Source organism: Stomoxys calcitrans, chromosome 2, assembly GCF_963082655.1.
Source record: "Stomoxys calcitrans chromosome 2, idStoCalc2.1, whole genome shotgun sequence".
NCBI lineage: Eukaryota > Metazoa > Arthropoda > Insecta > Diptera > Muscidae > Stomoxys > Stomoxys calcitrans.
In genome coordinates, this window is record NC_081553.1 from 105,366,638 (window position 1) to 105,381,304 (window position 14,667).

Here is a 14,667-nt window from a genome sequence, read left to right on the forward strand (position 1 = left end):
CATTACGTGTTGCAGAATATTCTTTCCAAGGGAAATAAAAAACGTTCGCTCCACTCAACGGTTCAAAAACGTAGACGCATATTTGGTACGTGCGAATTCAGTCATTGTTTACTTACTTAAATTTCATTTTAACATCATTCTCTAAACACTGTGCAGTGCTCATGTGCACACTATCGCGTACGCACATATCAATTCTGTGCTCAATTGGCATTATCATAATTAGTGTACTTCAGGGCAACAGCAACAAGTACTCCCCACAAAATCACCAAAGTGCTTAAGTCGCACATAAAAAAATATCGATTAAAGCAAAATAAAAATAACAAGAGGAAGGCGAAGCAGAGGAAAAAACATTTCAATGAATCGATGCAATTTGATAAGTAAGCCAGCAAGTGGTTGCGGCAAACAACCATCCGCAAGTCTCTCATACGGCATAGCTCGTGCATAATCCATCAAAATCACGTTGCTCGCTTAAGTCTTTTGTTTTTACAACACCACACAACATAGTACAGCACAACAACTCTGTTACCAGTTATTGGTATATGTGTGTTTATCGACCAAGGCTTGTTGTTATGCGGTAATATACGCTGTACTCACTCACTTGTGTGAATGTAAAGACATTGACACGGGTGTCTGACCTGTGGGTGGTTTGGTTTCTCATATTATAAACAAATTCAGGCACAAAGTCAGCATATCGTTCAGCTGCCATTGTATGTGAGTGTGTATTTGTATGTGCATGTGTGTGTCTATCTTCATGCATTGAATTACAAATGTTATTTATTTTGAATAAAATCTAAAAATAATAACCAAAAAAAAAAAAAATAAATAAGCGAAATAAAAAGTGAAATGCCAATAATGAGGGTAGGAAAAAAACCAAACACAACCAAAACAATTGGGGGAAAAGATGGAACAAAGAAGACTACAAAAAAACTAAAACAGTTAATAAACGATTACACACACAGACGCATTGTCTTTTATCCCAAAAAACTGAAACACTTATACAATGGCATCAACCACAAAAGATTTGGGATAGATGATGGCGGGATGTGCTGAATGTATGAATGGTGTTGGATACATGCATGGATGGATCGATGGATGGATGGATGGATGGGTCTATGAATAGCTGGGGAACCCAAAAGTCTCAGCACTTTGTATTTTGCTCACTAGGGAGTATAAAAACAAATGCAGTGTCCGCTTCAATTATTATTCAAATCACATACCTCAGAGTGTTAGGACTAAGATTTTAACAACTTTGTCTGGCAACATACATAAATCGACTCAGTGCGGTATCTCTCTCAAAATATTAGAGCAAGAGTAATCCAGTGGATAAAACGTTAATAAAGCTGTGTGCAAAACCTCGCGAACGCAAACCACAGACCAAAAAAAAAATGGCTTTCAAGGTAAGTCCATGACCAAGTCACCTGTGTGAGTCGGGTGATGTTGGGGTCTGCTCCCTGACAAAAACTCAGAAAAAAATACACTTTGCTGTGGAATTTCATTGGTGCTTTGTGCTGCGACAATTGTTGTAGAATTGCCTTCAATCACCCCCAAAATAAACGAAATGATATCCAAAAAAAAAAATTATTTTGGTTTATATTGTGTCTGCAAATACAACATCGAATTGGTTTGTTTTGCACTTGGCAACACTTTCAAATTGCTCGGCACATTATTATACCAAACGATGGTGCTTTGTTGTCCCAACAATGTCTAAACAATGAACTTTTGCGGGTTTTGTGTATTTGCCGTTTTTTGTAGTTGGCTGTATTGGCCCAATTCACTTAACGGACAAAAATGCAATTCATTCAACAGATCTTCGCGTGCAGAGTGTGCTTGTGTTATGGCGACTAATTGCACTTAAGTGCAAATCGAAGTTTATGTGGTGAACGCAAAACATTTACAATTGCATATTGTTGGCAAAAACATTTTGCAATATCCTTGACGTTGGGGTTACCTTCAAAATTGTGACAATTGGATTGCATTAAAAATGCCATACCGTGATTTGACTTTTGTGCATAAAGTGGGTGTTTTTGTATATGGGCTAATGGTAACAAGTCTTAATTAAGATCGTAATCGGACCAGGAAATAAATTAAAGCGAATGCATTGAATTATATTGAACCAGATTTTTTACCAGAAATGATTGAATTAAATTCAAAGAAACAAAAATTAAAAGGCGGTATTTACCCAACCGAGCATATCAACAAGATATACAGAAGGAGCTAACTCCGCATAACATATGGTGTGTTTAGTATTTAGTCCTACATGTTTTTTTTTCTATCGACCAACACCAACGAATCGATATTAGTAATTGAGGGGGGAGGAAGAGGGTATAGTGTTTATTGAAATTTGTCGAAAATATCTGAAAGTCATAGTGGGTGGGAAAAACATTAGCCCGAAGTCGATTCCACATACGAATGGTTCGGGCGAAATAAGAATTATCTCTATAATGCATTGTCCGGACCCGTTTGCAGCCAATCAATTGCAAACGGGTGTGAGTTCCTGGAATGTCTGGTATCTCTGCCAAACATCCTTACAACAGGAATAAGAAGATGAATATCCGATGAACAAACACCATGAAAATACCTATAGAACAGCGACAAACAACCAACACTGCGATGATGTTCAAAGGAGGCAATCGAGTTGGATACCCTAATGTCCCCAATCAACGCCATTGCTCTCCTCTATACACGATCCACTAGCTCTTGCGATGATTTTGAAGCTCCAGCCCATACATGTGAGTTGTACTCCATTATTGGACTTATGAAAGTGGTATAGATGATAAGAATATCAGAAGGAGTGAAGAAGTTCTTACACCGTTTAAGAAAGCCTAAGCACTTGAATGCTTCTTTCGACACTTTAAATGCATGTTTAGCACAACGGACATCGCCTTATATTTTCATGCCCAGAACATCAAGAGCTTCTGATTGCTCAACATCTATACCGTTGATAGACAAAGATGATCGTAATGGGTCAGCGAATCGTTTGTGTGACCAAAAACAGCACTGAATCTTCCGCGTATTTAAATCTACTCGACTCATTCAACCCCACTCAGAAATGGCCAGCAAATCATGGCAGAGTGTATCGTTCATAACCTGCCTCTTGGCCCGAAACTGTCGAAGACTCGGTCCTTTCTCCTTCTCCGAAGAGAGAAGGAGAAAGGACTGAGCCCAGAGAACAGAGAAAAATTTTAACAAAATAGATTTAAAATTGGATCTTACAAAATCACTAAAAGTCAAGTTGAAGGATCGCGTCGTATGGATTCATAATATGAACCGATATGACGTCTCCGGAATAGTTTGTTAGATTAAATTAGTTTATTGTTAGGTTTGATTGGAGGCTACCGTGGTGCAGAGGTTAGCACGTCCGCTTATGAATCCGAACGGCATGAAAATCCGAAAGATTTTCCGCCATGGTTATACCCCTGCTGGCTTAGGTGTATGTCCCTAGTGGCATGGGGCAGATTAATATCCGCACCCTCTTTTCAAACTAACCTAACCTTAACTATCCTCTTACTAATGTTGGCTACATTTTTGAGGCACTATGCCATGCAAAAACTTCTCCTCCAAAGAAGAGAACGGCGTCACGCCGTTCGAATTCGGCATATGAGGGTTGCCTTTTATATTTCGGGATTAGAGAACACGAAAAACAAATATTAATCATCGAAGTCGCTTTATTGTTTTTTAAAATATTCCCCATTAAGATCTATACACTTTGGCCACTCTGATTTACGTATCTCCAAAACATGCTTTCTGAACGGATCAACCGCTTCTTGAGGTGTCGAAAAACGTTGATCTCTCATTTTATTTTTTAAGTACGGGAATAAAAAGATGTCATTCGGTGCCTAGTCAGGACTATATGGCGGATGACTCATAAAATCGATGTTTTAAGTGCTCAAAAATCCCATTGTCGTGGTGAAGAGTAATCCGTCTTCGGCCGTTGGTTTTCCTGATTTCTTGGAAGACAACTGGCAAACAAATAGTTGTGTACCACTCAGAAATAACTGTTCTGCGTTGTTCTAGTGATACGATTGCGACATGTCCAGTTTTTCCGAAAAAAACAATCAACCGTTTGTTTGGAAGTGCTTCATGCGAATTTTGTGGCATTTGGCTCATCTTGAAACACCCATACAGTCGACCGCTGTTTTCTTTCGGGCCCATACGCGTAAATCCACGAGACATCACTTGTCACGAAATCATAGACGTGTTTCCAAGTACCGCGATACTATTTTTGGAGCATTTCTTTCGACCAATCGACACGTGCCTTTTTTTGAGCGATTGACAAATTGTGTGGAATCCAACGCGAACAATATTTGACGATCAAATGTTCATGCAATATTGAATGTATGCGGGTGCTACTAATGCCTAAGGTTGTCTTAATCTCACGATAGGTCACATGACGATCTTGCAATATCAGTTGGCGCACAGCATCAGCGGTTTTTGAAACAACAACTGATTTTGGACGACCTTCACGAAATTCGTCTTTGTGTGAACTAAGACCTCGGTTAAATTCACCAAACCATTGATAAACACTGGTCCTTGATGGAGCTTTATCGCCAAAAATTAAATTAAGTTCATCGATGCAATGTTGTTGAGTTAATCCACGTCATAAGTTGTAAAAAATAATCGCACGAAAATGTTCATTGCATTTTTTGAACGAGATGAATCTTTTAAGTTACTGTAAACAATGCAAATAGTGCTCGTATATCAAAATGTTCTGAGTACGTATAACCTCAAAAATGTCATGCTTTAAGATAGAGCTGTCAGTTGGCAGATTGCAACACAAGAGTTGTCCAATCCCGAAATATAAAAGGCAACCCTCGTAAAAAGGAGGTCCCTTATCATTGAGCTTAAACTTTAATCGAATTGCTCTCTTTAATATACTCGTAAGATAAGTATTTCCTGTTCCGTAATGTAATGTTCATGAGGAATTATGTATTTAGTTTAGATGAGATCTTACGAGGGTTGCTTCATAGGTTTCTAGCCTAGGCCACACCAAGTGTTGCCAAGTGTAATCTGTCATTTCCATTGAAATTTTACATTTTCCGGCATAATACCACTTTTTTCATTTTAATTTTTTCGAGTCACTGTAAACAACACAAGTGATTGTCGTAGGTCAAAACGTTCTAAGTACTGAACGTTTTGACCTACGACAATTATTTGTATTGTTTACAGTGACTTGAAAAATTAAATTGACTATTGACTTGGGTTAACTAATATTATTAATGACAGTCCTCTGGCCTTCACTGCCAATTCGTCTATTTTTCCATTCACCCTTAATCCTGCTATGGCCCAGCAACCGAACGATGTGGATCGTGCCACCTCAGAGAAGGCATTAATCTCCTTCTTATACTCCAAGACTGTTAGTGACCTTACCGTCGTACTTTTTATTGCCTTAATGGCCTATTTGAGTCTTCTCTGGGTTAACATTGAGACCTCTGGCCCAGTCATACGCCATATGCAAGGCCCTTTCGGCCCTTCTGCATAACTCGTTCGGATTCCTGCTCAGTCAGCATCCGTCATAGGTCATTGATGGTGGTAACCCATAGGAGTGGCGATAAAATGCCCCCCTGTGGCGTGTCCTGTGCCACATTTCCCCTTTTATTTATGCCATGGCAGACACAATTCATCCACCTGTTCCTAAGCATATTATTTATCTAGTCTCTAAGGACCGGATCCACCCGGTATTGGTCTAAGGATTGGATCAGTGTGTCGGTCCGCACATTATTAAAAGCCCTCTCGATGTCAATGCATACCGCCAGTGTGTACGTTTTAGCATCGAAGGATTTTTCTATTTTATGCACAACCTCGTGCAGGGCAGTCTCCACCGACCTTCCCTTGACAAAGGCATCCTTTTTGTATTTGATCAGTTCTTTATCATGGTGTCCGCAGTACATTCCATGGTTTTGAGTAGAAAGGACGTAAGGCTTATGGGTCTGTAGGCCCGACAGGTAGTTTATTATATTTTGTACCATATGTTGAGTGGTACACAGAAAAAGAACTTGTCCGAAAATTTCGCAGGATTTTAGCAATAAAAGTGAGCAAAAGAACCAAAACTTTAATATTTACTAACGGACACGACCCACCCTTCCAAATTTGATCGCAGGCAGATTCTTATTCAACCTCACAGATGATTGTCTAATTATAATTTTTTGAGAAATTCTTTTTTCTTAAACCAAGGAAACTGAACATTTAAGGATACGATTTTGCGTCCTTTAGTAAGGTACACTTTTGTCTTGCACCAAAGTCAATTTCTTAACTTTCAACAAGTAAAAAATTCGTAATATTAAGGAAAATATCCTTCATAAAAGGAAATGTTTACTTAAAAATTTGGAAAATTGATAATTTTTAATAAAGTTTGCTAATCTTTGGCTCGATTTGATTTATAACATCTATACACATTGATCTGAATACTTAAGGTATTTATTTATAATAAAAATTACACTCGATAAGACTTTGGGGCTCTCTGCCTTTCGCATAATCCACAATATCGAACGAATATCGAATATTGGGGTGTCCAACGCAAGTTTTGTACAAATAGTTTTAGTGTTGTAGATTGGTTGAGACATTTTTTGGTGTAGCAAAATACAATAGTTGATTTTGTAGTAGGAGGTTTTTAATTTCGATTTTTTTTATAGTAAAAATGAAATTTTTAAATACTTTGTTCGTCCTTTATTATTTTTTACTAAATTTTCTTTTTTGTTTTCTTTTTGCCATTTCAGTTTGTTGCTATTCTAGCTCTAATAGCTGTTGCCAGAGCTGGCATCATACCCGTGCATGAACATTCAAATAGTCACGATCACTATCAACCTACGGCCTACCAAAAAGTTCTGCCTGCTCAACATATCGTCTTATCACAAAATGCTCATGATGCCCACCATGAAGATTACCCTCATGATCCCCATCCTAAATACAACTTTGCCTACGATGTTCAAGATGCAGTATCGGGTGATTCAAAAAGTCAGTCAGAATCAAGGGATGGTGATGTAGTCCATGGTGAATATTCCCTTACCGATGCTGATGGATTCCGACGAACTGTCAAATATACCGCCGATGATGTGAATGGTTTCCAGGCTGTTGTTCATCGTGAACCAATCAATGATCACAAGTTAGTGGTCACGAACTCAGTACATTCCGTTCCTAGTTACCAGGTTCATAGTGCAGCACCTGCTGAATACCATCACGCTGTTGCTCCCTCTGTGGTCAAAACCCAAACAACCTATGTAGGCCCCACAGCTATTGTTAAGGCTGCTCCTGTGGCCTATGTTACTCCCGGTGTGCGACACACGCAGGTTGCTTATGCTCAGCCAGAATATGAGAGTCCCATAAATCATCATGCCCATCCTGAACAATTACAACAACATCAAGGATATGCTACTTATGAAACTGACCAGCAAGAGCTTCAAGAACAATATAACCATTAAAGAGTTTTAAAACTTGGACATAAAATCGCATTCATCAGTAGTATGCAATTATTTCATTATTGTTTGCCTCATTATCGCATCATCATTTTATTGGCATTAAACGGCTAATGTCTGTTATATTCAAAGTATTATTAATTGTAAGTTTGACTGTATATAGCAAAAATAAATATTTTAAAACAAAAAGAAAATCAATTACCTGGAGAGGTGAATGGGAGTTTTGTATAAAGTAGCAGCGATGGGCTCAAGTTAATGACGCTAGATGTCGCATCATTTAATCTTTAAGCATTTGAACTGTTCTTGGCGCACTTGCAACACAATGTTCAATCCATTGTTGAATTAAGAAGGTTGCCCAGCTGATAGAATTGTCCAACTCCAGCGTTGTTTCAAAATCCTACGGATCAATAAACAGACCGAGCTAGGCGGTCTCATATGGGACTCAAATCGAAGTTCCTTGGGAAAATAGTACTACTGAATTTGAAGAGGACTAGGTGCCTGGAAGGAATCTGATACGAAAAGAGATATTCACCCTGTATTCTATGTGGTCTCTTCTTAATTTCAGGGCAGTGACATAGAAAGTGCTTGGTCGTCTCCAAATCCTATTCTTCATAGCACATCCTGCTGAAGTCTGCCTATCCCTTCGTCCATACTCACATTGGAATAGAACCGAAAAAATAGTAAAAAATCCGTCATGGTTAGAGCTGAGGTGTTAACGAGATCATAATTTGTGAAGCCCTAGGTGGTCTGGGCTCCTCATGGCAGGGCCCTAATGTTGGTCACCTCAGAATGTCGAAAACTTGTTTAGACCGCCAAATCTTCAATTGTGATCCGATTTCCCTCCTTTTTTGCTGGATGGTGCTTGAAAATTCCTACAAAGTAGTCTACTTGAGTTCTAAAATATCAATTTTGAATTGAGAAATTTCTACTTTTAAATTTTTTTTTTTTGAATTTTTTCCGAAATAGGCTTTTGATTTTGCAATTTAGACACGAAGACATTTGTGGTTCGATTTGCATATTGATGCATGATGCATTGGATTGGTGACAAACTTTACAGTGACTTTATGCGTTCTTCTATCCAAATTGCGCAGAAAAGCCGATGCATACGCTTTATCAGCGTGTCGCCTCTGGTCCTAAATAGTTCAGCGGGTAAACCGTCGGCTCCTGCAGCTTTGTTGTTGTTTAATCGGGTCATTGCTACTTGGATCTCATTCTGACTAGGACGTAAACATTCTATATCAACATCATTGATTGGTTCTGCGGTATCCTCTTCGCCGCCATCGTCGGACATTAGCAGTTGGGTAAAATGTTCTTTCCATATCCTCAGCACACTTTCGTTGCCACATACCCAATATACAGGTATTCAACGCCTATCTCGGGGTATTTCTCCTTGTCTGTACCCTCACGTTCTCATTTATCTTGCGGAGGGCACTGTTATCCACAGCATAGGTGATAATTGGCCTAACAACCGCCATAACTATCCAGTGCACAGTCTCCGGCCCAAGCCTCCCACTCCTTCCTATCCAGTTGCGGCAGGAGTAGAAAACATTCAGACCCCTTTAGAACCTATGTCGGACGTTACTTCTTCAACTTAGTTTCTGGGTAAGAATCATGCCCAAGTACTTGGCCTGCGGAGAGGGCGGCAGCTTAATTCTATCCGGAGCAGTTCCGCTGAAAACACCCAAATTCCTCCTTGTGGTGAAAAGTGTCAAGTCAGTCCTTCTGGGGTTTATGCCAAGTTCTTGGGCCTCGTACACCCAGGCAGCTTGCTCAACGCCCCCGAACGAGGCCCGCAATAGTAGAGAATAAACGTGCACCCGCCATTATGACGACGTCACCCGCGTAGGCAATAACCATAGGAAGGACTCCCATGCCCACCAGAGCGCTACGTATGGACTAACACTTCAAGTTAATAAAATCCCTTTCTATGTCCAAGGCCGCCAATATGAAGTCGCTGGTTGGCCTGTACTGCTTGGGTAAAGAAAAGCTCGATTTCCCCGCCTTCGGGATAAAAACCACCCTAACCTTTTGCCAACCAGTCGGTACGTAGTCTAGCAAAACTTAATTTCTAAAAATTAGCCGAAGAAGTCGTTTGGCAAACGATCCTGTACTTTGAAACACAGGCAGTACGACATCCCGTCCCGTTGACTTGTAAGGTTCAAACGAATTCACCATACAGACTATCTTTCCCTTCGTTATCATGTCCGCAACAACAGACAGTGACTTGGCACTGTGTTGTATCAGGAGGACATCGATATCAACCGGATTGATCAAGCTATGTCCGAGCACCAAGAGAAGTTTGTAGCAGCCAGCTGCTCGCGCGTCTCAAAACTGTACTCTTTCCTGGCTTCGTCATGTAAGAATGCTTCCAGAGGTTTTCAGGTCCTTGGAAAGCAATCTTCGAAACCTAGAGGACTTCCTCCATGGACTCGAAAAACAGAGCTATAAGGCTATCTATGATGATTCCATCTCGCTCTTAACACATTTCAACACCCCTACGAAATCCTGGCCAGATATGACCAAAACTAGATGTAGCCTCCATATAAACCGATTCCCCGTTTTCACATCTTGAGCCCCTAGAGCACTCAATCTGTCCAATTTGGCTGGGATTGGGTATCTTAAGTCCTTTTATTTCATTTAAGACCCCACAATAAATCCCGCTCAAATATCCCCACAAATATATATAACCGCTATATATACAGATTTGACTTCTTAAGCACCTAGAATCCACTATTTTTAGACTATTGGGATCCACAAGAATCCACAATTTGTGGACTATTGGGATGCAATTGATATCTGAAGTATGTTTATGCTTTCCAACACCAACGCAAAATCGCAGCCAGATAGGTCCATATAAATAGATATAGCCCCTTTGTCAACCTATCCCGAATCTTTAGATGTGGAGTATACTCATGGCCTCTAATCATCAATAAATATAGCCCCCAAAAAATAGGTCATTCAATTTTTCTTCTTGATTCTCCAAGAAGGCAATTTAATTCATAAGCCAATTTAATTTCTTCAAATCAATTCAATGTCCATAGACGGACCTAGCTCTTTCGACTTTGAATATCAAGGCGACCAAGATTTTATATACTTTTTGGCGTCCAGATCAGATAAGTATATAACCCATTCTATGCTGGTGAGTATAAAAATAGATAAATCTGCCTCTCGATGTGAGGCCCCTAGAAGCTCACTTTTTCCTTGATTTGTTTGAGAAAAGGTATGTGCAATACAACTACCCTTAACGCATACCAGATAGGTTCCTAGATACATAAAGATCCATTTCAACACTCGTTTGACTTTTTTGAATGATTATCTCGCCGTTTATAAAGAAAAACAAGTGATTATTCGATTCGGACCATAAATGAATTGAATGCTGAATATCGTAGAAGTCATTGTGTAATATTTCAGTCCAATCGGAGAAATTTGAGCTTTGTAGGGGCTCAAGAAGCAAAATCAGGAGATCGGTATATATCGGAGCAGTGTCGATTCAGACCATATTGGATACGTATGTTGAAGTTCATAGGAAAAGCTTTTCTACAAAATTTCTACAAAATCGGATAAGAATTGCGCCCTCTAAAGACTCAAGATCCCAGATCGGTTTATATGGCAGTTTTATCAGGCTATGCACCGATTTGGAACTTATAATAAAACACCTCATGCAAAATTTCAGCCAAATCGGATGAGAATTGCGCTCTCCAGCGGCTCAAGAAGTCAGGATCCATGATCGGTTCATATGGCAGCTATACCAGGTTCTGAAACGATTTGAATCATACTTAGCACAGTTGTTAGAAGTGATAACACAACACCACGCGCAAAATTATAGCCAAATCGGATAAGAATTGCTCCCTCTAAAAGCTGAAGAAATCAAAACCCCAAATCGGTTTTTGATTTAACCGAATTCGACCATACTTAGCACAGTTTTTGAAAGTGACACCAAAATACCACGTGCAATATTTCAGTCAAATCGGATAATAATTGTGTCCTACAGCGGCTCAAGAAGTCAAGACCCAAGATCGGTTTATATGACAGCTATATCAAAACATGGACCGATTTGCTCCATTTACAATCCCCACCTACACTAAAAAAAAGTATTTGTGCAAGCGCCTAGCTTTACTTCTTCGAAAGTAAGCGTGCTTTTGACAGACAGATGGACATGGCTAGATCAACGTAGAATGACATGACGATCGAAGATGAGCTATATCGGAACATAGCCCCCATAAAGACCAAACTGCCGATTTAAGATCTTATAGGCCCATAAAAGCCAGTTTTATTATTCGATTTTGCTGACATTTGAGACAATGAGTTGTATTAGGCCACCCGCTATTCAATTTTAATTTGGCCCAGAGCTTCCATATAGTCCAAGCTCTCGTTTTAAGGTCTTGGGCCCATAAAAGGCGGATTTTTGACCGATTCCGCTGAAGGATATTAAGTTGTGTTAACCTCCTCGATATTCTTCTTGAATCTCCTGATTTAAGGTTTTGGCCCCATAAAAAGTGTATTTATTATACTTTATGGAGTCCTAGACGCATATTTCGAGGTGTTACAAACAGAATGACGAAATTAGTATACCCCCATCCTATGGTGGAGGGTATAATACCAAATGGGAATCTAATTCCGATTTTTATACAGTCATATCTAATTTGGGTCACTTTTATTCTTAAACGTTCCTTTTAGAAACTACAGAATATTTCCCTAATGCCTATCTAGCATGAGCCAATTTGTTTAAGCAACCCTTGACGACCATGGTAAACTCCAACTAAACTCTTCAAGGTGTACTCCTCATTGGTTTTGCCTCACACAAGAGTTTGGTAAGAAAAAAATATTCGACAATAATATTGTTTTGGGTCTCTTTACAATCAAGTTAAAGTAACAAAGTGTGAATAATAAGATTTATGCCACCCCAAAGCAAATATTGACAAAAATAATGTCAATTCATAGATGAAACGGGCTGATAGAGTTATGTTATGAATTTCGAGCAACAGACTTGGGTATAAAAACATGAAAACTGCGACAAGAGATCATAGTTTGTTTGAATCCAAAATCAATTAAACAACACCCACATAAAGCTAAATATACCAAAATGGCCTTCAAGGTATGAAAGGATTACATGGACAAATCACAGGGGAATTTAGTTCTGACAAATTCTTAACTTATCTGATTTCATTTTTACAGTTCATTGCTGTCATTGCTTTGTTCTCTGTTGTAAGTGCTGGAGTAGTTCCGGCTGCCCAGGTATACCATGCTGCTCCCGCTGCTGCCGTCGTAAAGACTGTGGCACCTGTAGCTGTGGCTGCTCATCCTGTTTTGACAAAGACTGTTGAAGAATTCGATCCTCATCCTCAATACAAGTACGCCTATGATGTTCAAGATGCTGTTTCCGGTGACTCCAAGAGCCAAGTGGAGGAACGTGATGGCGATGTTGTCCGTGGCGAATACTCTTTGGTCGATTCTGATGGTTTCAAACGTACTGTCCAATATACCGCTGATGATGTGAATGGTTTCAATGCTGTTGTCCACCGTGAACCTTTGGTTACCAAGGCTATTGTGGCTGCTGCCCCCGCTTCTGTTGTGAAGACTGTTGCTCCAGTTGCCCATTATGCTGCCCCCGCTGCTGTTGTTAAGACTGTTGCTCCAGTTTCTCATATTGCTGCCGCTCCTGCAGCATATGTTGCCAATCACTAAGGCAACACATTGCAAGCCATGACTATTGTTAGAAATGTTGTTATTAATAAATATTAAGTGTTGAAAATTATTTGAAATATTCTTTTGGGTTTTTATACCAACCACTGAAGGATGGGGGTACATTCATTTTGTCATTCCGTTTGCAACACATTGAAATATCCATTTCCGACCCTATTAAGTAAATTGGTTCTTGATCGTCATAAAAATCTAAGATGATCTAGCAATGACCTTCAGTCTGTCTGTTGAAATCAGATGTTGATATATCCCCCATATAGACCGATTTGCCGATTTAAAGTCTTAGGCCCATAAAAGCCATAAATTTATTATCCGATTTTGCTGAAATTTTAAACAGTGAGTTGTATTAGGCCACTACCTATCCTTCTCTAATTTCGCCCTTATCGGTCCAGATTTGGATATAGCTGCCATATATACCGATCTCTCAATTTAAGGTTTTGGGCCCGTAAAAAGCGCATTTAGTGTCCGATTTCGCTGATATTTAGGACAGTGAGTTATGTTAGGGTCCCCGATTATTCGTGAAGACGGCCCAGATCGGTGCAGATTTAGATGTGGTTGCCATATAGACTGATCTCCCATATAGACTGATCTCTCTTGGCCCCATAAAAGGGGTATTTATTATCAGATTTCGCTGATATTTGACACAGTGACTTATGTTAGGCTTTTCGACATCCGTGTCCTTTATGGTTCAAATCGGTCTACATTTGGATATGCAAATTTTGCCCATGAACATTCCCCTAAGGATTAGGGGCAAACTTCTCACATAACAATGAGTGCAGTCCGATTCAAGTTTAAGCTCAATGATAAGGGGCCTCCTTTTTATAGCCGAGTCCGAACGGCATGCTGCAGTGCGACACCTCTTTGGAGAGAAGTTTAACATGGCGTAGTACCTCACAAATTTTGCCAGCATTAGGAGGGGAAAACCACCGATGAAAAATTTTTTTTGATAGTCTCGCCAGGATTCGAACCCAGTCGTTCAGCGTCATAGGCGGACATGATAAGCTCTGCGCTACGGTGGCAGCTACATTGGGATATAGCTGTCAAAAATACCAATATTAAACAAAAATTGAGCAGTGGCTTGTATTTATTAGCCCACTCAATCTCTGTTCCGAATTAGGTCCAACTTGTTAGAAGATGCAGATATTTCGATATAGCTGCTATGGAGGCCACCGTAGTGCAGCGGTTAGGATGTCCGCCAAAGACGCTAAACGCCTGGGTTGGAATCCTGGCAGGAACATCATAAAATTTTTCAGCGGTGGTTATCCCCTCTTAATGCTGGCGACATTTGTGAGTTACTTTGCCACGTAAAAACTTCTCCCCAAAGAGGTGTCGCTCTGCGGCACACCGTTCGGACTGGGCTATAAAAAGGGGGTCCCTTATCATTGGGTTTAAAACTAAATCGGACAGCACTCATTGATTTGTGAGAAGTTTGGCTCTGTTCATAAAAAGAAATCTCCATGAATTTTTTATATCATTCCTTTGAAATGTATTCGGGAGTTTGGTTTATAAGGGAGCTATATCAGGGTTTGAACCGGTATATCCATCGGATAAGAATTGC

The 14,667-nt window shown here is 39.8% G+C and overlaps 2 protein-coding genes across 2 annotated transcripts; both read left to right on the top strand.

Annotated features, from left to right (window-relative positions):
- The first annotated feature begins 1,335 nt into the window (after nucleotides 1–1,335).
- LOC106086476 (pupal cuticle protein Edg-84A-like) lies at nucleotides 1,336–7,415 on the top strand. Its single transcript, XM_059361571.1, has 3 exons — nucleotides 1,336–1,397; nucleotides 6,714–7,099; nucleotides 7,136–7,415. Exons 1-3 carry the CDS (start codon nucleotides 1,386–1,388, stop codon nucleotides 7,413–7,415), a joined length of 678 nt encoding a protein of 225 aa, XP_059217554.1. The 5' UTR covers nucleotides 1,336–1,385.
- Nucleotides 7,416–12,492: 5,077 nt separating this feature from the next.
- Nucleotides 12,493–13,094, top strand: LOC106086475 (larval cuticle protein A2B-like). The gene is made up of 2 exons (XM_013251163.2): nucleotides 12,493–12,504; nucleotides 12,585–13,094. The coding sequence occupies exons 1-2, from the start codon at nucleotides 12,493–12,495 to the stop codon at nucleotides 13,092–13,094; spliced, it is 522 nt and encodes a 173-aa protein (XP_013106617.2).
- The last annotated feature ends 1,573 nt before the right edge of the window (nucleotides 13,095–14,667 follow it).

Coding starts and splice junctions, on each gene's coding strand:
- LOC106086476 (XM_059361571.1), top strand. Junction 7,100..7,135: donor GAACCAATCAATGATCACAA/GTTAGTGGTCAC, acceptor TTCCGTTCCTAG/TTACCAGGTTCATAGTGCAG.